The sequence below is a fragment of the Pongo abelii genome, chromosome 1, assembly GCF_028885655.2.
Source record: "Pongo abelii isolate AG06213 chromosome 1, NHGRI_mPonAbe1-v2.0_pri, whole genome shotgun sequence".
NCBI lineage: Eukaryota > Metazoa > Chordata > Mammalia > Primates > Hominidae > Pongo > Pongo abelii.
Window position 1 is genome coordinate 1,095,224 of NC_071985.2, and position 23,537 is coordinate 1,118,760.

Here is a 23,537-nt window from a genome sequence, read left to right on the forward strand (position 1 = left end):
TTAGGTGAAGAAAGGCAACATAAAACATTAACATCAATTTTTTTAAAAAAAAAAGGTTGTAGTCTATGTAAGTTTATAGAAAGTTCCCCATATTTTTAGTGACGATACCATTTTGAGAGGTGGCTTATGGAGTATGAGACAAAGCATAATTCAAAGGTGTCACTGTGATGTCACAGGGAATAAAAACCACAGGGGGTTCAATGGGACGAGGCCTGGACATGCCAAGTTATCAGGTCACAAAATCCATTATGTTTACAAACTTAAGACTTCTGCTCAATTTTTCTCTATATCCCCAAAATTTGACTAATTTAGCACTTGGCATTAAACATTATTGGCCAATAATAATAAATATTGTATCCGTAGACTATATTACATTTTGCAAAACATTTTCAGGTCCATCAATTTTGCTCTCCACATCGTCAATCATTTATTCATTCAACAAATACAGATTGAGTGATAACCACATACAAACCAGCATTGGGGGTGCTTGAGAAACACTGAAAACATCATTGTCAACAAAGATACCTCCCCTTGTGGTGTTTACATTTAGCACAAAAAGGCAAAACATAAATAAATTAAATCAGCCTAACAAATAAGAGAACAATATAGTACACTAGACAACACGTACTATATGGGGAACAAAGAGCCTCCACTGAGCCTAGCAAGGGTGACTGGAAAGGTGAGCTCTAGGTGGGCTCTGGGGGAGTAGGGCTGTATGGTATCATTGAGAAGCTGGATCTCAGAAGACTTAAGGAAGAAAGGGAATAATGAGTCAAGGGGACATCAGGGAAAAGGGAATGTCAAGCAGAAGCCACAGCTGGGGAAATGGCCCTATGATGGGAAGTGCCTGCTTTGGTGGAAACCCGGCCATGAGGCCAGGGCAGCTGGAGCAGAATGCAAAGGGAAGTGGGGGTGGAAGAGATAATCAGAGGAGGGATGGGGGTTCAGATCCTCTAGGGCCTGGGGGTTCACTGTGAGGATTCTGACTTTCACTGTAAGTTGAATGGGAGGTCTTTGTGATGGTATCTAAGTCACTGTGCTGCCAACATATCCTTGGGTGCTAAAGGAATCAGCCCAGCTGCTGTAGAGAGAATGGGAGTGGAAGGGCCTAGAGCCCAAGCAGGACCACTGTGAGGAAACGAAGGTCATAATCCAGAGGGGCAGGATGGAGTTCCGACCATGGTTACAGCAGCAGGGTGGCCAGGACAACTGAACCCCGGACATATTCTGAAGGTAGGACCAACAGGGCTTGCTGATGGACTGGATGTGGGCTGGAGAAATCAAGAAAGTACTCAATCGGATGCCTGGCTTAAGCAATCAAAAAAATGGAGTTGCCATCCAGTGACAGGGAGAAGCCTGTGGTTTTTGTTGTTGCAGTTAGGGAGAGACTTGGGGAGAAATTTGTGGTTAAGTTTTAGGCAAATTGAGTTTAAAATGTCTATTTTGATGTCAAGTGGACAGCTGAATATAAAAGACTAGCATTCAGAGGAAAGGAGAGGGAAAGCCAGGAAACGGGTAAGGATGTCGAGGATTTTGCTGGTAATGAAACAAAGTTCCAGAGGAAATAGTGGCAATCTTTCAGGAGTTGGAAAGGGAAAGAGAAGGGTCATTACAGGAGACACACAAAACTGTGAATCTAAGAATGCAAGAGATGAAGACTCACATCGGTTTACTGACTGATATAAACCACAATAAAATGCACAGTGAGACAGGATTCAGCAGAGACAGTGGGACCAGAGTATTGGGCTACACAGTGGGAAATGGATACTCCTGGGACTGGGATGCTCATTCTACCCTATGGAGAGAGTAGAAGACATGTGGAGGTGTTCTCCTTCCCACCCAGGGCTTCCCTGTCTCAGTGAATGGGTGGTGCCCCATGGAAGGGGTATCTCAAGCCACCCACCTGATCCCTGTGGGAAGGGATGCTGTTGCTGAGCTGAAGCCCACCTTCCCTACACAGACCTTGCATGAGGGAGGGCTAGGGCACACATGGCCTGTGGAACACCAAGAAGAGGGACATGAGGATGCGTTATTTCCTCTGTTTGCAAATCTATCACAGAGAGTAGAAGTGTTCGCTCATGATCAAACAATTAAAAAATCTAGGAAGAAGGCTACGTTAGTAATATGACTGGAAGGTAAGTTAAAAGATATCAGTTGAAAAAATCTCCCTGGAAGAGAAAAACATCTTGAACTTCAAATTGAGGAGGAAAATTAAACCTTCTGCAGATTATTACCAAATAATGTTAAATAATTTGCCATTAATTAATATTTGGTTAGCATTCAAACATTTACCAGTTAAACATTTTAGCATTTGTGTAACATTTATTTATTTATTTATTTATTTATTTTTGAGACGAGTCTTGCTCTGTTGCCCAGGCTGGAGTGCAGTGGCGCGATCTCGGCTCACTGCAACCTCCACCTCCTGGGTTCATGCCATTCTCCTGCCTCAGCCTCCCAAGTAGCTGGGACTACAGGCACCCACCACCACGCCCCGCTAATTTCTTTTTGTATTTTTAGTAGAGACGGGGTTTCACTGTGTTAGCCAGGATGGTCTCAATCTCCTGACCTCGTGATCCGCCCACCTCGGCCTCCCAAAGTGCTAGGATTACAGGTGTGAGCCACTGTACCCGGCCATAATAATTATTTAGAAGACAGTGATACAAAGAAGGCAGTAAGGTTAGCCTTCAATGACTTTTAACATTTTTGTTGGAAAGGTACAGAACATACTTTAAAAATAAGTTAAATATTATCATCATTTCATCATCATCATTATAATGTATTTAAATGGAAAAGCTGAATTCAAACCAGCAATATCAAATACGACCTTAAATATTTACTATAACACTGTGAGGCCAGTATAATTGTTCCATGTATAGGAACCATAACAAGCAGCTAAAAGAGAGAGAAAAGTGTTGCTTGAGGTCTCTTTTTTTTCTTTTTTGAGATGGAGTCTCGCACTGGGCTGGAGTACAGTGGTGAGATCTTGGCTCACTGCAACCTCCGCCTCCAGGGTTCAAGCAATTCTCCTGTCTCAGCCTCCCGAATAGCTGGGATTACAGGCTCCTGCCACCATGCCCAGCTAATTTTTCTATTTTTTTTTTTTTTTTAGTAGAGACAGGGTTTCACCATGTTGGCCAGGCTGGTCTCGAACTCCTGAGCTTGTGATCCACCCGCCTCAGCCTCCCAAAGTGCTGGGATTACAGGCGCGAGTCACTGCGCCCAGCCTTAAGGTCTTATAACTAGTAAATATCTACATTAAAGAACAAGTTGAATGAAAATTCTGATAAATTCCTACTTAAAGTGTATCCAAAGAAAAAGGAAAAAGTCTAGGAGTTAGTGATATTAGATTCAGAGGAATGAGCTTTTTAATTCTTAAAAATTAGTCTCAGAATAAAAAGGATTTTAAAAGTAATTGAGTAAAGTCATAGGAAATGTGACCGTATAAAGGAATGGCTCTAAATGCATTAATCTAGAAGGAAGCAACAGGTTAAACGGTAAGAGGTAAGAAACAAAAAATAAGGAATGAGAGAGAGGGAGGGACAGGGAATGAGAGATAGAGCAGGGGAGGAGAGAATGAGAAGGAAAATCAGGAAAACGAGGAGAAACAGAATTAAGGAGGTGATACTGGAATAGTATCAGACCATTCTGAATCAATTTAAGAATTGCCATGTCTAATTCTTATATGGAAGATTTGAAATACAAGGATATTGAAAGGAATAACAAATTATAATGAATGCATAGAAATCCTTATGTAATCCAAGGTCATTAATTTGAAGGAAGGCATCAAGAAAATGTGATCTAGAAATAGAGGTTGAGATTGCTCCATTTACAAAATTATTATGCTCTATAATCTTCCCATATGCAAATATTTCATATTCCCTCTTTCGTCCCATGGAAATATTTCACGGCAACAAGGAATCAAGTGCTGACCTAAATGGGTGTATCTGTTAAAACTTAGTACATTGATATCCTTCACCCCACTCCAGGAACGTTTGCTAGGCTAGGACTGCATCTTGGGAACAGAATTTTAGAGATGATCATCTCTTACATCAGAAGCAGGATCTAAATGATCCCTGGATGCCCAATTTCCTGACTCTGCTACTGTCATGGGTGGCAAGATAAGAGGAGTTGCATCACAGATGAAAAAGTAAGGCCGAAGAAGACCAGAGAAGAGTTGGTTGAATGTGTAGATGTAAGATCCATTTGTGACATTGTAGAATGAAATTTCACCAGCTTCATAGTCCAAGAAAATCCCAATGCAGCGAGGACTTTCCAGTTGGAGAAGAGGCACCGATGGGGAGGCAAGGACCATGTACTCATTCCCTTTCAGCAGCCACAGGGCCCAGACCCCATTCTCAGGAGATGGCATGGTTTCCCCCTTTCTTGGCAATGTGTCTTGACAGACCCCTAAACCCCACTCTGCTCTTTCTCCCACCAGAACCTCCCAGTAATGCCTCCCTGATGAGAAGCTCTGCAAACCCAGGATGCAGGGCCATGTGTCAAATCGCTCAGGGTTGTTGGGGACATCCCTCCATGGTTCTCCATCCTGCACACTGCGCAGGTCGGCAGTCAAGAGCAGACTCGGGTGCGCCGTGGCAGGATCCAGCTTTACATCCACTGCGGAAAGAACGTGGTGGAGCAGGTGAAAGGAAAGAAAGGACTGGTAGAAACTTAGGAAACCACTGAAAAGAACAGTCCCACAGTTCCTCACTTTTCTCTCTCTATTAACTCCTAGAGAAAACAAATCAGTATTTCACCTTACAGGTTAAATCTTCTTTATTACTTTATTATTCTTATTCTTTATAACTTTCTGGTGTATTCCACTGTTACCTCTGCATAACCCAGAACTCTTTAACTTCCCCAATAAAAACTACTGATGACAACAAACCAAGTGAATAATCATTTAGTTTCCTTTCATTTACATCTAAAGCATTTGTGTGTGTGTGTGTGTGTGTGTGTGTGTGTGTGTGTGTGTGTGAGAGAGAGAGAGAGACAGAGAGACGGGGTCTTGCTATGTTGCCCAGGCTGGAGTGCAGAGCTATTCATGGGCATAGCCATGGTACACTACAGCCTCAAACTCCTGGACTCAAGCAATCCTCCTGTGTCTGCCTCCCCAGCAGCTGGGACTACAGGTGCACACCACCATGTCTGGCTTACATCCAAAGCATCTGGGTGCACTTAGGAGGATCTTCTGCATTTAACATAAAATTTATAAACCCCTGAGGAATTTTTTTTTCTTAAAAATCTATAGGAGAATTTTATTAACATTAAACCCACTACTTCCAAAGTTATATTACTGTGGTAGGCGGAATTCTAAGATGGACCCCATGACCTTCACACTCTGGTGTTATCCTCATGAGTATGTTACACTATATGACAAGAGAGAGATTATCAAGGTGAGTCTAATCTAATCCCACAAGTCCTGTAAAATCAGAAAGTTTTCCCTGGCTATTGGGTTGGTGGCAGCAGGAAAGGTCAATAAGATGTGGATTTGGTATCTCTTTGCTGGCTTTGAAGATGGAAAGGTCACATGAGGAGAAAAATGAGTGATCTCCAGAGCTGAGAGTGATCTCCAGAGCTGAGAGTGATCTCCAGAGCTGAGAGTGATCTCCAGAGCTGAGAATGGCCCCCAGCCAACAGCCAGCAAGAAAACAGGAATCTCAGTACCACATTTGCATCGAATTGTATTATGCCAACAACCTGAATAAGCTTGGAGTAAGGTTCTTCCCCAGACCTACAGAGAAGCCCGGCGTGGCCAACACCCATATTTGGGCCTTGAGAAAACCTCAGCAGAGGAGCCAGCTGATACCACCTGGATGTCTGATCTTCAGAACCGTGAGCTACTAAATGGTATGGCTTTAAGCAGATAAGCTTGTAGTTATGCATTATATAACAATATAAAATATTGATACTCTGAAGTCCCAGTGAGATTGATGAAACATTTGACCCACATACATAATAAATAAATACATCTAGATATGAAAGCTCAGTGAAGGGGGGATGTAAAATATTCAGCGCATTTCCTTATTAGCATTGCTTATAAGTAGTAAATTAATTAACAATATGGTTTGGATGTGTATCCCCTCCCAGTCTCATGTTGAAATGTGATTCCCAAAGTTGAAGGTGGGGCCTAGTGGGGGGTGCTGGATCATGGGTGCAGATCCCCCATGAATGACTTAGTGCCATCCCGCTGGTGATAAGTGAGTTCTTTATCCGTTCATGCAAGAGCTGGTTGTTTAAGAGGAACCTGGCACTGCTTCCCTCTTGCCATGTGATACGCTGGCTCCCCCTTTGCTTTCCACCATGACTGTAGGTTTCCTGAGGCCTCACCAGAAGCAGGTGCCAGCACCATGCTTCCTGTACAGTCTACAGAACCATGAGCCAAAATAAACCACATTTCCTTATATTAATAAATTACCCAGCCTCAGGTATTTCTTTATAGCAATGCAAAATCAGACTAACATGTTAATACAGTTTGATTTTTAATATCAGAACAAATACTGCTTCTACTGCTACTGCTACTGCTACTACTACTGCCACTACCACTATACTTATTTGCCTTTAAACACTTCTAGTGAACTTTTTTATTTTTTTTGAAACGGAGTCTCGCTCTGTTGCCCAGGCTGGAGTGCAGTGGTGCAATCTCGGCTCGCTGCAAGCTCTGCCTCCTGGGTTCACACCATTCTCGTGCCTCAGCCTCTGAAGTAGCTGGGACTACAGGCTCCCGCCACCACACCCGGCTAATTTTTTTTTTTATTTTTCAGTGGACACAGGGTTTCACCATGTTAGCCAGGATGGTCTCAATCTCCTGACCTCGTGATCCGCCTGCCTCGGCCTCCCGAAGTGCTGGGATTACAGGTGTGAGCCACCGCGCCCATCCCTTTTTTTTTTTAACTGAGACAGAGCCTTGCTCTGTTGCCCAGTCTGGAGTGCGGTGGTGCAATCACAGCTCACTGCAGCCTCCACCTCAGACTCAAGCCATCCCCTGACCTCAGCCTTCTGAGTAGCTGGGAAGGCGTGCACCACCATGCCCAGCTAGTTGTCTGTATTTTTTGTAGAGAAGGGGTTTTTCCATGTTGCCCAGGCTGGTCTCGAACTCCTGGGTTCAAGTGATCCATCCGCCTCAGCCTCCCAAAATGTTGGGATTACAGGCGTGAGCTGCCACGCCCGGCCTAGTGAACTTTTATTGATACCCAACCTGAGTGGTCACATAACTGCACATTGCATTATTTTTATTAACTTATGTAACCACCCTGAGGGTCACCATTGTCATCCCTACATTATACAAGAGTAGATTCAGAGTAAAAGAGTTTATGTAGTCTTCCCAAACTCTAGAGGTAAATAATAACAGAGATTGAAAGGTAGGTCTCCATGGATTGTGTATTTAACATATGTCGTACATCCCCATGCCATTCCTCTTCCGGCACATTTGTCTGCTTCATTTCTAACAAAAGAGATCTGTGAAATGGCTTTTGATATGGTCTATATCCCATTCCTCTCCCTACCCTTTCTCTCCTAAACTCAATTCTTCATCATGATATAACCATACCCCAACCAAACTGCTCATGTCCATCTTCCCAGGGACCTCTGTGTTGATGAATGGTTATTTGTCAGAGTTTGTCTTTTTTTTTCAGATGGAGTTTTGCTCTTGTTGCTCAGGTTGGAGTTCAATGGCATGATCTTGGCTCACTGCAACCTCTGTCTTCCGGGTTCAGGTGATTCTCCTGCCTCAGCCTCCCGAGTAGCTGGGATTAGAGGCATGCACCACCACGCCTGGCTAATTTTGTATTTTTAGTAGAGACAAGGTTTCTCCAGGTTGGTCAGGCTGGTCTCGAACTCCTCACCTCAGGTGATCGGCCCGCCTCGGCCTCCCAAAGTGCAGGGATTACAGGCATGAGCCACCGCGCCCAGCACAGAGTTCGTCTTCAATGATTTTTCTGTATCTCTCAACACTGAGAATCTGCTTGTGCTAGAAAATCTCCCTTTTCCAAAGATAACACTCTTCCATGTTTCCCTTCCCTCACTGCTCACTCCTCCTTGATCGTCTTTGCTGTTCTCTTCTCCTCCACCACCACCACTGGAGAAACCTATGGTCCCAAGACTTGGACTTCTTCTCTCTCTCTCACCTCACTCCCTATCTACCCGGGTGCTGGCTGGCTCATTGCTTTGATAAAATTCCATTCATATGCTGACTGATTCCCAAATGCATGTGCTTAGCTTTGACCTTTACCCTGAAACTCCCTATTGTACATTCATCTGCCCATTCGATAGCAACATTTGGATATTCAGCACTCATCACAACATCTATGTATCCAAAACCCAATGCCCTTCTTCTGCTTCAACTGTCGCTTTCCTCATCAATATAAGTGGCAATCACATTTTGCCAGTTCGCAAGATCCAAAACCTTGGAATCATTCATGGCTCTTCCTTTTTATAGCACATTGTATATAATCCAACAACAAATCTTAACAGCTCTGCCTTCAGTATATAACAAAAATCTGTCCATCTTGTGGCACCTTGCGTAATAACATCTATTCCAACACATAATCATCTCTCATCAAATTACTGCAAAGACCCTTAACTGCTTTTCCCATGCCAATCTTCTCCTCTCTGTAATTTACTTACAAGAAAGCATATACAGTGATCCTCATAAAACATTAGTCCAATCAAACTATTTTTCTAGGTACAACTTTCAGTGATGTCCTATTTCACTCAGGGATAAAGTAACATGCTCAGAGTGGCCTGTCTATCTAGCCCTTCCTTGGTCTCTCCGACCCTCCTGTCATTTACTCTGCCACAGAGTCCTCACATTGACATCCTCACAGCTCCTGGAACACACCTGCCATCCTCCATGTCAGGCCTTGGCACTCATTTCTGCTGCCTGAATGCTTTCTTCCAGATCATATATTTGCTGGGTTATCCTCTGCAGGGCGAGGTCTTTCCTGGTCACCTTATTCGAAACTAGAACTTCTCATTATCCTTTTCATACTCTTCTTGATTTTCTTCAATATTCTGTATCAGCCACTTAACAGCCTGTGTATTTTGGTGAAGTACATATCTGCAACAGAAAGCTATGGATTGTAGCGTATTTTGTTGTTGTTGAATGATACATTCCAATGTTTAAAAGAACGGATGAGATAAAATTAATAACACATTTTGAATTATTTCATTCAATAAAAACAAATATGGATATGAGGTTACTGAGTCTGAGGGTGCCATGATGATTTTAATCAAGTCAGGCATTTAGTATACATTCATCTGCCCAGGAGAACGTGGGTACTATGCTGCAGAGATGGGTTTTCTCATTAAGGGGCTTTACACTCTTTCCCTGTATAGTAGTGAAGTCACTATTTAGACATAGTCAGTTTTCATTACTTGGGATAAATTAGATTTTAAAATGAAATTTTAAACAATACTGAATCTATACTGTTTTAAAGAATAATACGATCAGATTGAACAGAATCATGTTTTGTGACACTGCTTATTCCTACATGAAAATAACTGACAATATTTTTGGCTTTATTGACTCACTAATTCAAGCAACTCATCAAATTATCAGCCAATAAATTAAACCAAACTTCTTGTTAATTGATAACTTTGCAGTGCTTTCATATTGATTACTTTTAGGAGGTGGGGTGCTTTCAAATGTTTCATTTTGTCCTCCAAGCAATTTATTTTTAGCATTTTATAAACAAGGAAATGTAAATTTACTGGAACTAATGTTACTCATATCAGCTAATAAGAGATGAACTACAATTTTGAGCCCATAGTTCTAACCAAATGTAGACTCTGTGGGTGGCTGTGACTCTGATACTGCTCATGAATATACCAATCCTCGTTCTTCTGGGCGTGGTGATGCAGGCTCTATGGGTAGCCGTGACTCTGATACTGCTCATGAATATACCAATCCTCGTTCTTCTGGGCGTGGTGATGCAGGCCTCTATGGGTGGCCGTGACTCTGATACTGCTCATGAATATACCAATCCTCGTTCTTCTGGGCGTGGTGGTGCAGGCTCTATGGGTGGCCGTGACTCTGATACTGCTCATGAATATACCAATCCTCGTTCTTCTGGGCGTGGTGGTGCAGGCTCTATGGGTGGCCGTGACTCTGATACTGCTCATGAATATACCAATCCTCGTTCTTCTGGGCGTGGTGGTGCAGGCTCTATGGGTGGCCGTGACTCTGATACTGCTCATGAATATACCAATCCTCGTTCTTCTGGGCGTGGTGGTGCAGGCTCTATGGGTGGCCATGACTCTGATACTGCTCATGAATATACTATCCTCGTTCTTCTGGGTGTGGTGGTGCGGGCTCTATGGGTGGCCGTGACTCCGATACCGCTCATGAATATACCAATCCTCTTTCTTCTGGGCGTGGTGCACTCTCCCACTGAAGGAGACCAGGGAATTTTACCCTAAAATATGGCACCCTGGTATGCCCATTATTTTAAATTAAAGGCCCTTGGAGACCAGCACACACTGTAAGAAGCTTTATTCTAACACTCATTTATCTGCCTAAAGTCCCTGTGTTTTAATTAATTTAGCTCATATTGCAGGAAGACAGACAAGTCTGTCAACACACCTGGATAGACTTTAGTCACAAACCACTGTCTACTTTTCAACACTTTGTCCCAAGCCACTTTATGTACTCCAAGCCCAATGAATCCTCCAACAAATCATTTACTATCTCCCTAAAATCATCCACACCTCCCCATCTCCTTTTCCTCCAATAAAGAAAGGTATATAAGCATCTGTATCCCACTGAGTTATTGGGTAATTATTCTCCTGCAATTCCGCTGTGCTATGAATGTTAAACTTTTTCTATGCCTTTGTTCCTATTAGTCTTTGGTCAGTTGATTTTCAGCAAACATTCATAGGGAAAGAGGAAAGTTTTCCCTTGTCCCCTACACTGTCTCCTTGATAGTTTGGCTTAGCCATGAACTCTCAGGAAGGCCAGATGCTCCAATTCAGCATGGATGCCTTTAAGAGGAGTGCATGCGTCACCATGCCTATGATACTATGAAGTATGTATTTGGTCTACAGTGCAGGAGTCACCATACCTATGATACTGGGAAGTATATATTTGGTCTACAGTCACCATGCCTATGATACTGTGAAGTGTGTATTTGGTCTACATCCTGTTTACTGACATATAGTTCTTAAAATCCTTGAAATTTCCAGAAAGACGAGTGTCTTTTGTAAGCTAATAAGATGACTTGTGGTTGGCGATCCCCCAGAAAGCCCCCCACTGGTTGTGGGTTGCCAGGGGAACCAACCACGTGATTAGAGGCTTGACACTTTCAGTCCTTCACACCACACCCCCACCCACCTCTGAAGAGAGAGGGGCTGAAGGGTGGGTTGATAAACCAATGGCCTATGATTTAATCAATCATGTCTACATAGTGCTTCCATAAAAACCCAAAATAACTGCGTTCATTGGCCAGGCACAGAGGCTCACGCCTGTAATCTCAGCACTTTGGGAGGCTGAGGCAGGCAGATCATTTGAGGTTAGGAGTTCGAGACCAGCCTGGCTAACATGGTGAGACCCCGTCCCTACTAAAAATATAAAAAGTAGCCAGGCATGGTGGCATGCACCTGTAATCCCAGCTACTCAGGAGGCTGAGGTAGGAGAATCGCTTGAACATGGGAGGCGGAGGTTGCAGTGAGCTGAGATGGCACCACTGCACTCCAGCCTGGGCGACAGAATAAGACTTCATCACACACACACAAAAAAGAACTGAGTCCTGAGGACTTCCAGATCGCTGAACACATGGAGGTTCCAAAGGTAGCATGCCTAGAGAGGGCGTGGAAGCTCCGTACCCCTTCTCACAAACCTCGCCCTAGGAATCTCTTCCATCTGTTCATCTCTAGCCTCTGTAACGCCCTTATAATAAATGAGCAAATATGTGTCCCTGAGTTTTGTGAGCTGTTCCAGGAAATTCAGTGAACTCAAGAAGAGGGTTGTGGGAACCCCAATTTACAGTCAGTTGGTCAGAATCACAAGCCACAACCTGTGCTTGCGACCAGCATCTGAAGTGGGGTCAGTCTTGTGGGAGGAAGCCCTCAACCCGGGGAACCTGGTGCTATCTCCAGGTAGATAGTGTCAAAATCAAATTGCATGGAAGGACATCTGGCTGAAGTATCTGCTGGAGAACTGATTGGCTGTTTGCGGGGAGAAATCCCCACACATTTTGGTGACCAGAAGTGATGTGTTGTATTGACTCTGGAAAAGAACTTCTTCCCCCATCTCTTCAATAACCTGCCCTTTTCTATGGCTCCCAGCACCAAGAAGGAGGTAGAGCTCTGTCAGCATGGGTACCAGAGTGAGAAGATGTGGCACAGAAGTCTCCACACCCAGGAACAAACCAACAGCACACTCAAAATAAATTTCTGCTGATCTGGGCCACTAAGACTTTAGGTTCTGTTGGTCACTGCAGCTGACTGGCATAGTGACAAACCACAATACAAGGCAAACCCCAGGCAGCCTAATTCCCAGTCTCTAAGATGCAACTACCTTGGAACTTCCTCAAACCCCAGGCAGCCTAATTCCCGGTCTCTAAGATGCAAACTACCTTGGAACTTCCTCAGCAGCTCCCTCCTCCCAGGGATGCAGCATGCTGTCTTCAGTTCCATGGGGATGTTCTCTGCTTCCAGCCTTGCGACAGCCTTACTTCTGGGAAAAGCACAGAAACCACAGAAGTCAGCAGGGTTCTCCACCAGCTCCTCTGCCTCTCCCAATCCCTTCACCAATTCAGAAAGCACACATACCTGCTCAGGACTCCTCTCACACCCTGAAAAGGAAAGAAAAACACAGTGTGAGTTGGACTCTGAACTGCTTTTCACAGTCAGACTGAGGACACCAAGAAAATTTCCTTAGAAATTACTGCAAAACATTATTAAGATAAAAGTATAGGAGACAATAAATCTCTTTTTTTTTTTTTTCTGAGATGGAGTTTCGCTCTTGTTGCCCAGGCTGCTGGACTGCAGTGGTACGATCTCGGTTCACTGCAACCTCCACCTCCCTGCCTCAGCCTCCCAAGTAGCTGGGATTACAGGCTCCCGCCACCATGCCTGGCTAATTTTTTTCATTTTTTTAGTAGAGACGGGGTTTCACCACGTTGGCCAGGCTGGTCTCGAACTCCTGACCTCAGGTGATCCACCCGCCTGGGCCTCCCAAAGTGATGGGATTACAGGCGTGAGTCACCACACCCAGCCAAATCTCTTTTCTTTAAAGCTATATAAAGTTTAGGTTAATTCCCGCAACACCTATCAATTTAATTATCTTCTGAATTAATAATTCTGCCACTTAGATATTGTAACAAAGTAACATTCTGCATGTAATTCAGATGGAACAGGATAAAATAGATCCTAAGTACTCATAGAATTTATTTGAGGGGCATGCATAGGTTCCTCAAATAAAGACACAAAATGTTTCCCTAAATGTCTTTATAGGAATTATAAATTCCTAATTCTCTGAACCAACATACCAGAGCTATTACTATGAGTAGGTTATCTAAGTAGATTAATAAAGGAAGCCTTTAATAACTAGTAACATTATTTTCTCAAAGTAGATTATTAAATAAATATATCTGTGATACATTTATTATATTAATAATTGTATTTGGGATACATTTCCCCTCTCCCCTTAAAAACAGTCACCAGTCAGATAAGTTTTAATGGCGTAAAAGCAGGGGAATAATTTGTTTTACCGTGTATGGGAATGTCAGGCCTTGGTCTTGGCCTTCAGGGGTAAAACGTAGCTTATTAGTACCAGGGAAGAAAGGGAAAGGAAAGTATAAAAATATACAGCCTGCGCAACACAACCAAGCCTCATCTCTACTAAAAACTTTTTTTAAATTAGCTGGGCATGGTGGTGCACACCTTTAGTCCCAGCTACTCGGGAGACTGAGGCTGCAGTGAGCTATGACTGAGCCACTGCACTCCAGCCTGAGTGACAGAGTGAGATCCTGCCCTTATAAAAAAATAGATAGATAAGATACCTCATTTAAGAATATGTCCTCCCATGCCAGGTGGGGTGGCTCATGCCTACAATCCCAGCGCTTTGGGAGGCCAAGGCAGGCAGAGCAATAAATACTACTGTTGAAATTGTCAAGCCGGGCACAGGGGCTCATGCCTTTAATCCCAACACTTTGGGAGGCCAAAGTGGGTGGATCGCCTAAGGTTAGGAGTTCAAGACCAGCCTGGCCAACATGGCGAAACCCCATCTCTAGTAAAAATGAAAAAAAAAAAAATTAGCCAAGTGCGGTGGCACATGCCTGTAATCCCAGCTACTCAGGAGGCTGAGGCAGGAGAATCACTTGAGCCAAGGAGGCAGAGGTTGCAGTGAGCCAAGATCACACCACTGCACACTGCACTCAGCCTAGGCAACAGAGCGAGACTCCGTCTCAAAAAAAAAAAAAAAGAAAAGAAACTGTCAAATTTCTTGTGTTTTGCTGTCTGCTATTTGGAAAATTAATTCCTTTCTGACTCTTAGTTTGCTAACAAGGAAATGAGCATAGTAATAATAATAAAATATAAATTTAATATATATAAGATAAAATGAGACAAATTAAATGGTTTTATAAATTCATTTAATGGTCCCCTGCCTCATAATCAGTACGTTTAGTCACTGTACTTGCAAAAAGTATACAGACAGTTAATGTGATTACTTATATTCATGGTACTTTCAGTGTCTAGAACTGAGTCAGAAAAGGTGGAATCTGTGGGTCAGCTGTTAAATGAGAATGTGAATCACTTAGTTTAGAATCCCCTGAGTGAGTCATTGGGGAGGAGATAGAAGTCGGCCCTGATAAATTTCTGTTGCCATTGGTTCTATCAAGAAAACATGGACCCATCAACACCTTTGGCTTTCCCTGTTCACTTGGGATATGATGTCTTCACAGAGGATTAAAAACAAAGATTTCCTTTCACTGTTATTCGTCTTTCTGCTCTCTAATCCCAAATAGACTGGGAGGAAGCTGCACAGGAGTCCACGTAATCCCTCCTCACCATGCCTGGAACAGGCATGCAATGTGGGCCAGGAAATCAGTGTTTGCTTTACAATCCAATATAACAATTTCAAGCTGGACAATTTAAATCATCATTCATCCTTCTGGCCAGTGACACTGAAATGTGTTATGCAGGCTTTCTGGGTTAGCCATCCCTAAAAAACAGCAATGCTATCATGGACAAACTGACTCTGAGGTTTTAGGAATTCTCAGCCAGCAGAGTGTCGCTTGTCCTTTTCCTAGCTGTTTAAATTTTCAGAAATCATTAATTTTAAGAATTCTTTAGTCCTTAAAATGAACTATATGCTGTTTGTTTGTTTGTTTGTTTTTTGAGACAGGGTCTTGCTATGTTGCCCAGGCAGGTCTCGATTTCCTTGGCCCAAGCAATCCTCCTGTCTCAGCCTCCCTAATAACTGGGACTACAGGCATGTGCCACCATGCCAGACTCAAACTATGTGATTCTCTAGAATCGCATAATTCTGATGCCAGGAATAGCTTCTGAGTAAATTCTAGGGTGTTTAAGCTGCCTTCTGAGTAAATTCGAGGGTGCCCTTTTCCTAAACAGCATAAACGCCAAAGTGTCTCTGAAAGCCACTGTACTAGTCTCTGTCACCTCAGTCTCACATCTGCCTGCTTTTCTGGCACCCGGCCTCACCTCCAGCAGACCCAGGGCCGGGCGCTGGCACCTCTCCTGCAGCTCATCTGCCAGCTCCTTCAGGGCCTTGCTCTGCTGGACCAGCCGGCTCTTGCTCTCCCGCAGTCTCTGCAGCGTCGTTCGCTCCTCGGCCTCCAGCCGCCTCAGCTGCCGTTGCTCCTCCTGGGCCAGAAAACCACGATGCTTCTCAAACTCCAATCTGAAGCGCTGCCGCTGCATTTCCACTTTCTCCTGAGGTGACACAGTGGATCACATCATCAGCGCTTGACCTCCTGAAGCCATGTACTGGACAGTGCTGGAGAAGGCAACGTCCAGAGTTCCCTGGGCTCCGTAACTCTGTGGACTGACTGGCTGCGTTCTAACAACATGCACAGACTGGAGTCCATTCATATAAGAAGTAGCCCAGGAGAGTTTTCAAACTAAGTTTAAAAAATACTGTTGGGCTGGAATTCCCATTTTGCCACAGGCTTGGGGGCAAGGCACTTTTATATTGAAGTTTCAGTACCATATACAAAATGTGAGGTTTTGGGGAGGTTGAGGCAAGAGGATTGCTTGAGGTCAGGAGTTCAAGACCAGCCTGGGTAACAAAGCAAAATGCAACCCCATCTCTAAAAAAATTAAAATGAACTGACCGGGCATGGTGGTGAGCCCTGTAGTCCCAGCTACCTACAAAGCTGAGGTGGGAGGATCACTTGAGTCTAAGAGCTCGAGGCTGCAGTAAGATGTGATTGCACCACTGCACCTCAGCCTGGGTAACAGAGCAAGACTCCATCTCTTAAAAAATGTGGGGAAAAAGAAGAGTATGTGGATTACAGTTAAATATCTATTAAACTACAAGAACAGTGATTAGCAAAGAGCAGTCACACAACAGAAGTTACTATTTACTAGTAGATTAGTCACTAGAACCACTAGAAACAACTGAATTATGAAGAAATGTTAGAAATCTAGAATTGTTTGAATAAGAAAAGGCTGAGGGATGAGAAAATATGAATGCTGTTTCATAATATGGTAATAGTGAACACAACGATAAGCCTAACATTCTCTACAAAGCCAAGAAAGAACTAAGTGATGCTCAGGCCACTGATTTCAGAGTTCACATCAGGGAATTAATCCCAGTTTCTACCTGAATCTCACATCTTCAGTTTCTGAATAGTCCTAAGGAACATACTTTGTCCCAGGCTTAGTTTCTAGATTTTCTTCTCTCAAGGTAAGTATATCGAAAAACTAACTTTAAGCTGAGTATGAGAGGCAAAGTATTCCCTCAAAGTATCTATACCTCCCATTCTCTGTCCTGTTTTATCGAAATTTTATTTTTTGTATATATTCATGGGGTACAAATGCAGTTTTGTTACATGTTATACAGCCTTGTAGGTGAAGTCATTTGCCTGGTTTTTTTTTTAATCTTTTTTTTGAGACAGAGTCTCGCTCTGTCACCCAGGCTGGAGTGCAGTGGTGCGATCTCGGCTCACTACAACCTCCTCCTCCTGGGTTCAAGTGATTCTCCTGTCTCAGCCTCCTGAGTAACTGGGATTACAGGCACACAGCACCATGCCCAGCTAATTTTTGTATTTTTAGTAGAGACAGGGTTTCACCATATTGGTCAGGCTGGTCTCAAACTCCTGACCTCATGATTGGCCCGCCTCGGCCTCCCAAAGTGCTGGGATTACAGGCATGAGCCACTGTGCCCAGCCTGTTTGCCTGTTTTTAAACATGATAACTTCTTGCTTTGACTAAAAGGCATAAGCTATCACCTTTTTAAACTAAATATCCCCTAAGACTTAACTCCTTCCTTCCATTTTCCATCTCTACCTCCTTCTACCATTTTCTAAATCACCAGATTCAGAAAACTTCATCTTCTTTCTGAAATCAGCCAAGTCTGAATTCCATATGCTGATTCCTGAAAGTGTAACTCATGTAAATATGAGAAGCTCTCTTCATATCAGAGGCTGTGCTGTCGTGGGGTGGGGCAAATAACCCAGCCACTAGAAAAGATTAGAGTCATACCTGGGGCATGACGGGGGGTGTGGTGGGAAGCGATTTGCCTGCAATTCATCTTCCTTTCACACCACCCTCTTGAGCACAACTATATCTGCAGATAGAGAAAAAGGAAAGGTTGTTTTGTAGTATTTAGAACAACTTTTGACCAAAAATGTGTTTGCTGCATTTGGCTCACATGGATACATTCTCGATGGTAATGATCATGCAAGTTTACTTGGCTTAGAACAGGGATCTCAGTATCATCCCTACTTAAGAATAATCTGTAGAGGGCTTAAAACATGCAGGAACTCAGCTCTCCGATATGGGGATTCTGATTCTACAGATCTATGGTCAGGCCAGGATTGAAAACAATTGACTTGTATTTCAGCCTGAAAAGAACAAAAATTATCAATCAATATTACAATATTAAATAATGTACATCCTACCACTATGTACATTATAGGCAAGTAATGAACATTATTTAAGATTGTAAAGCTTTGTTCTTGTTCTTTTTATCTCCATTGCCACTACCCAATCCAAACTATGCTTTACTAGCTTGATCTCACTGCAGAACCCACTGCTATATCCCTATCACCTAGAATTGCATCTTATACTGTCACTACTAGTTTAAAAATATTTGTTAATAATATTGATAAACAAGTTTGTCAGTATCAACATTAATAAGTTTAAATATTTCTTCACACATCTGAGTAACGTTAGGTACTAATGTTATTAACATCAATATTATTTAATATTGATAACTTTTATCCTTTCCTATCACTATCTACATCATTTACGTATAATGTACATTTTTCTTTTCTTTTTTTTTTTTTTTGTCTGAGACAGAGTTTCACTCTTGTTGCCCAGGCTGGAGTGCAATGGCACGATCTTGGCTCACTACAACCTCTGCCTCCTGGGTTCAAGCGATTCTCCTGCCTCAGCCTCCCGAGTAGCTGGGATTATAGACATGTGCCACCACGCCCGGCTAAATTTTTTTTGTATTTTTAGTAGAGACGGGGTTTCTCCATGTTGGTCAGGCTGGTCTCGAACTCCCGACCTCAGGTGATCCACCTGCTTCGGCCTCCCAAAGTGCTGGGATTACAGGTGTGAGCTACCACGCCTGGCCTTAATGTACATCTTTCTTCTGGGATAAGTGTTATCTTTTCTTATCCATATGTATATATATTGTAATCTAGTAATATAGTAAATATAGAAAAATGTAGTTTAAAAAGTCTTTATGTAATATCTGTGTAAAGACAGAGTATAAGACTAAATTTTCAAAGAAAACAAGAAGGAAATAATTTTAAATACATAGAGTGATCAGAAAAGAAGGGTTATTTGGAAAAGAAGAATAGGAATATTCTGTAAAGTATAACCTATTATATATCATATTATAAATACATTAAATGAATATATAGAACTATACACACAGTTTCTATATATAGTTTCTCAATCTTGACACTACTGACATCTTGAACAGATCATTTTTTCCTCATAAAATATGGGAACTGTCCTGTGGACTACAGGGTGTTAAGCTGCATTCCTGCCTCTACTAGATGACAGGTGCACTGCACCCACCCTTCCTCAGTTGTGACATCCAAAAATATCATCTCCAGAAATTGCAAAATGTTATCTTGGGGGGCAGGTATCGCCTCAGGTTGAGAATCACTGTGTGTGTGTGTATGAATCACTCTGTGTGTGTGTACACGTGTGCACGCACATGTGCATGAATGAAACATGGAATAAAAAGAGCTAGTGAGGTATAAAAAATGGAATATGTGTATGTATAGATGATCAAAAAAAAGGCTGAACATTCAGATTATTTCCCTGTATATAAGATGATCACCTTGGGCTACACTTCTTCTGTTACAAAGTTGTGAAATATTCATTATTTCATTCACCTAACACATATTTTCAAACTAGTAGTGACAGTATAAGATGCTATTCTAGGTGACAGGGATACAGCAGTGGGTTTTGCAGGAAGATCAAGCTAGCAAAGCTATTTAATTATAATTTGGATTGGGTGATGGCAATAGAGACAAAAAGAATAAAAATGAACCATATCATTTGAGGGGACGGGGATGACCCAGGATGGCTCTGAGGTGCTCTTGGGCATATATGGAGATGGAACAAAAGTGCTGGAGAATGGAAGATGGTGGAAGAATTACTGACCCAAATCTGAATCCTTCAAACAGGCAAGCCTCCTAAAGCCCCAACATGGTCTTACCTTCCAAATGACAGTCTTTTTTCCCACGTTGGCCTCCTGAGTCAAGGCGTCCTCCAACTCTTTCCTCACAAGTTCCAGAGCCATCTTGAGCTTTACCTGTTTAGGAAGATATTTCAAAGCTGTTACAGATGCCCTCAATCTGTACTTAACGTCACACAGATGTGTGAGGAAATACAAAGATCAACTTAAACAGTCCCTAGAAAGCACATAAAAATGTTCAATGTCATTAAAAACTAAACATAAATATACTTAAGTTTTAGTGTTAGGGTCTCGCTCTGTCACTCAGGTTGCTGTGCAGTGATGCGATCATGGCTCACTGCAGCCTCAAATTCCTGGGCTCAAACGATCCTCCCACCTCAGCCTCCCAAGCAGCTAGGACTCCAGGCACACATCATTACATTCAGCTAATTTTGTTTTCTGTAGAGATGGGGTCTTACTATATTGCCCAGGCTGGTGTCAAACTGCTGGCCTCCAGAGAGTCTCCCATCTTGGCCTTCCAAAGTGCTGGGATTACAGGCGTGAGCCACCATGCCTAGCTCCTTAAATGTACTTTAATACCAGATACAATCAAATATTTACCTAAAAGTATGCTCACTGCATTGTTATATACGATAGTATAACTTAACTAAAACATTAAAGATAGGGGAGAAAAAAATTATGTTAACTGGACAGAATTAAAATAAGATGTTACAGAATGTTTAATGACAAGAAATACAATGATAATGTCCAATAAATAAATATATTTTACAAAACAACATTAATTTTGAAAAAAACATGTGCTGGTAATGAACATATTAAAACTGGGCTGATGTAAATGAGAATGATATTAGATGAAATATCATCTACTGGTGTTTGGATGAAAAGTGATGCTATTATATCTCTCTATATTTCAACTTCTTGAAGTTATTGGTTACTTCATGATAAAGCATAGGTTTATTATTGTAGTATTAGTAGTATTATTAGGTCAGAAGGAACTTGGTAGGTTATCATATTTTACATGAAAAAATACAATATGTTGTAAACCTTACAATGAGTAGAAATACAATGAGAACTAAATCTTCCTTCAATGATAGGGCCCTTGCTAGAGGTAAATATGTGTATTTTATTTACAGAAAACACCCACAAAGATACATACATAAACAGGATTTTAATTAAAAAATTCTATTCCCAAAGTTACTCAATAAATCCTACATACACACCAATTGTTTTTAAAAGGAGAATATTATAATTGTTATACACAAAATAACAGTAGAATTCATGATACCATTTGACCCAGTGGGGAAAGTGGCATGTGTTTTGGTGTTTACAAAGAACGAAGCACTTTAACACTTGTAGATAGAGAAAAGCTCCCTCAGGCCAAAGAAACTGTCAGCAAAAGCAAGGAGATGTGGCACAGTTAGGAAAACAGTGATTCAGCTAAATTTGCTGGGTTTCCTGGCTAGTTAAGACAAGAGAGCTATGGAAACATAACTTAGAGCCCTAGAAAGCTTTCACTGACAGGCTCAGGAGTTTAGATAATATTTATTTGGTATTTAACTGAAGAACTACTGAAAATACAGAGAACATCTTTAGAAATATTACACTAAAGGCTGGGCTGCCTGTAACACCAGCACTTTGGGAGGCCAAGGTGGGTGGATCACAAGGTCAGGAGTTCAACACCAGCCTGGCCAACATGGTGAAACCCCATCTCTACTAAAAACACAAAAATTAGCCGGGTGTGGTGATGCGTACCTGTAATCCCAGCTACTCGGGAGGCTGAGGCAGGAGAATTGCTTGAACCAGGACCCGGGAGGCGGAGGTTGCAATGAGCCGAGATTGTGCCACTGCACTCCAGCCTGAGCTACAGAGCTACACTCCGTCTCAAAAAAAAAAAAAAAGGAAAAATGAAAAAGAAATATTACACTACCAATCCTCTGTCTGGTACTTTCTGGATTTTTTTTTTAAAGGTAAGAACATACCAGAAAAGTTTAGCTAGAAATTACCTAGTACCTGTATCTCACAAATGACAACGAAAATCAGAAGAAATACCAAGAGAGATATTGATAGGTCCAGAAGGAAGGGGAAAATATACTAAACCTTAATTTAAAACAAACAAAGTAAATAAATAAAAATGTTAAGAAAGCTAGTATTTGCAATGCACTACAGCGCAACTGATAGTCCTTTGGTTAAATATGTCAGTAAAGACGACTTAGACCTCCTCTGTGCTGGCAGTTGTTCTACATGCTGGGATTCAAGTGTGTTCAGAAAACATCCAAGAACTTTTGAAGTGTACCAGTAGGAAGAAATCTACACACAATTTCACAGCTGCCACTTTGGGGGCCAAATACTTCCATTTTGTTTTTCTTCTTTCTCTTTTAAGCTTCCCGGGCTACACCCCAAATGAAGCACCTCTTCATTGAGGATGTTCGAATCCTAAGTCCCCAAATCCCTGCTGATGGAGAGCCACCCGCTCCTACTTCAGGAGGCACGTGCACCTGAGCTTTGGAGGGGTCGCAACCCGTGCCCAGATCGACACTCTTCTTAACAACGCCCAAACCCGAGGGTTGCTTTGGTGACAACACTCATTTAATATAAACACTGTGCAAAAGCAAAACATTGCACAAATGAGAATTATTATGGCAAGTTTACGATATAGACGTACAATCGTTACCAAGAATTAACTGGACCACACAGCCCTCCGGACCAGAGCCCAGCTGAGGGACCAGACTATCCACATCGGGAAAAACCAGCGCAGCGCGAGTTCGAGGACAGGAGAGTGCTTGGGGGAGGGGCGGACGGTGTAAAATAATGGGCGTGTGTCGCAAAGGGGGTTACCCCAGCCAAGGCAAAGAGACCCACACTGAGTGAGCCGCGTGGGCGGGGGGGACGGCACGGGGCGGGGGGGAGCGGCCGTGGGAGCCGCTCAGGAGACGGGTGGCCTCGGCGGCTCCGCTCCGGACTGTCGCCCGCTTCCCGGTCACCGCAGCGCCCGCAGCCAACGCCCGGGGGCGCCTCACCTGGTAGCGGCCGGCGGCCTCCTGCAGCGGCGCCGTGCGGTGCGTCCTGTGCTCGGGGCCGGCGTCGCACACCCAGCACAGCGCCGCCTGGTCCTCCTCGCAGAAGCGGCTCAGGTCCTCGCCGTGCCGCGCGCATCGCCGCGCCCCGGGCCCCGCGCCCAACCCCAGCCGCCGCACGCTCTCCACCAGGCCCGCCAGCTGCCGGTTGGGGCGAAAGCCCGCGGGCCGGAAGGGGCCCCGGCACTGCGGACAGGCGTAGACGCCGCCCTGCGCGCTGTCCGACTTCTCGCAGAACTCGGAGATGCACCTGAGGCAGAAGCTGTGGCCGCAGTCCACGCTGACCGGCTCCTGCAGGAAATCTAGGCACACGGGGCACCGCGCCTCCTCAAGCAGCCGCTCCCCGGGCGGCGCCGAGGCCATGACCCGCCTCCCGGATGGCTGCGCTCCTGGCCGCCCGCACTGTCGCCCCTCGCGGTCTGCACAGGGGGAGGAGCCCACGCCCCAGGAAAGCAGGCGCCGTGGGTGGTGTCCGCTGGCTTCAGTTCAAGAGCTCAGACGAGCCACACCCGGTGAAAAGCCACCACTCAGGCGCTGCCTACGTCGGGGATAAAATTTAACGTTATGGTTCCCCCCACCCTCCCCCCGCCACACACACACCCAGGAAACTGGGCATT

General features: G+C 43.5%; 1 protein-coding gene and 1 long non-coding RNA gene across 2 annotated transcripts; one reads left to right on the forward strand and one right to left on the reverse strand.

Moving 5' to 3' along the window:
- Positions 1–402: 402 nt before the first annotated feature.
- Positions 403–23,428, reverse strand: TRIM58 (tripartite motif containing 58). Its single transcript, XM_002809204.6, has 6 exons — positions 22,864–23,428; positions 19,868–19,963; positions 15,664–15,894; positions 12,769–12,791; positions 12,573–12,673; positions 403–4,617 (listed from the first exon to the last, which is right to left on the reverse strand). Exons 1-6 carry the CDS (start codon positions 23,281–23,283, stop codon positions 4,028–4,030), a joined length of 1,461 nt encoding a protein of 486 aa, XP_002809250.2. The 5' UTR covers positions 23,284–23,428; the 3' UTR covers positions 403–4,027.
- On the forward strand, positions 909–4,887 carry LOC129060725 (uncharacterized). Its single transcript, XR_008527625.1, has 2 exons — positions 909–1,233; positions 4,439–4,887. It is a non-coding gene; the product is annotated as an uncharacterized LOC129060725 (long non-coding RNA).
- Positions 23,429–23,537: the final 109 nt, after the last annotated feature.

What these genes read in the sequence shown, in the direction of transcription:
- TRIM58 (XM_002809204.6), bottom strand. Translation starts at nt 23,283, where the DNA reads ATGGCCTCGGCGCCGCCCGGGGAGCGGCTGCTTGAGGAGGCGCGGTGC. An exon ending in AGGCCGCCGGCCGCTACCAG is followed by an intron (nt 19,964 to 22,863) that starts GTGAGGCGCCCC and finishes CTTCCTAAACAG; the next exon opens with GTAAAGCTCAAGATGGCTCT. An exon ending in GTGAGAGGAGTCCTGAGCAG is followed by an intron (nt 12,674 to 12,768) that starts GTATGTGTGCTT and finishes TGCTTTTCCCAG; the next exon opens with AAGTAAGGCTGTCGCAAGGC.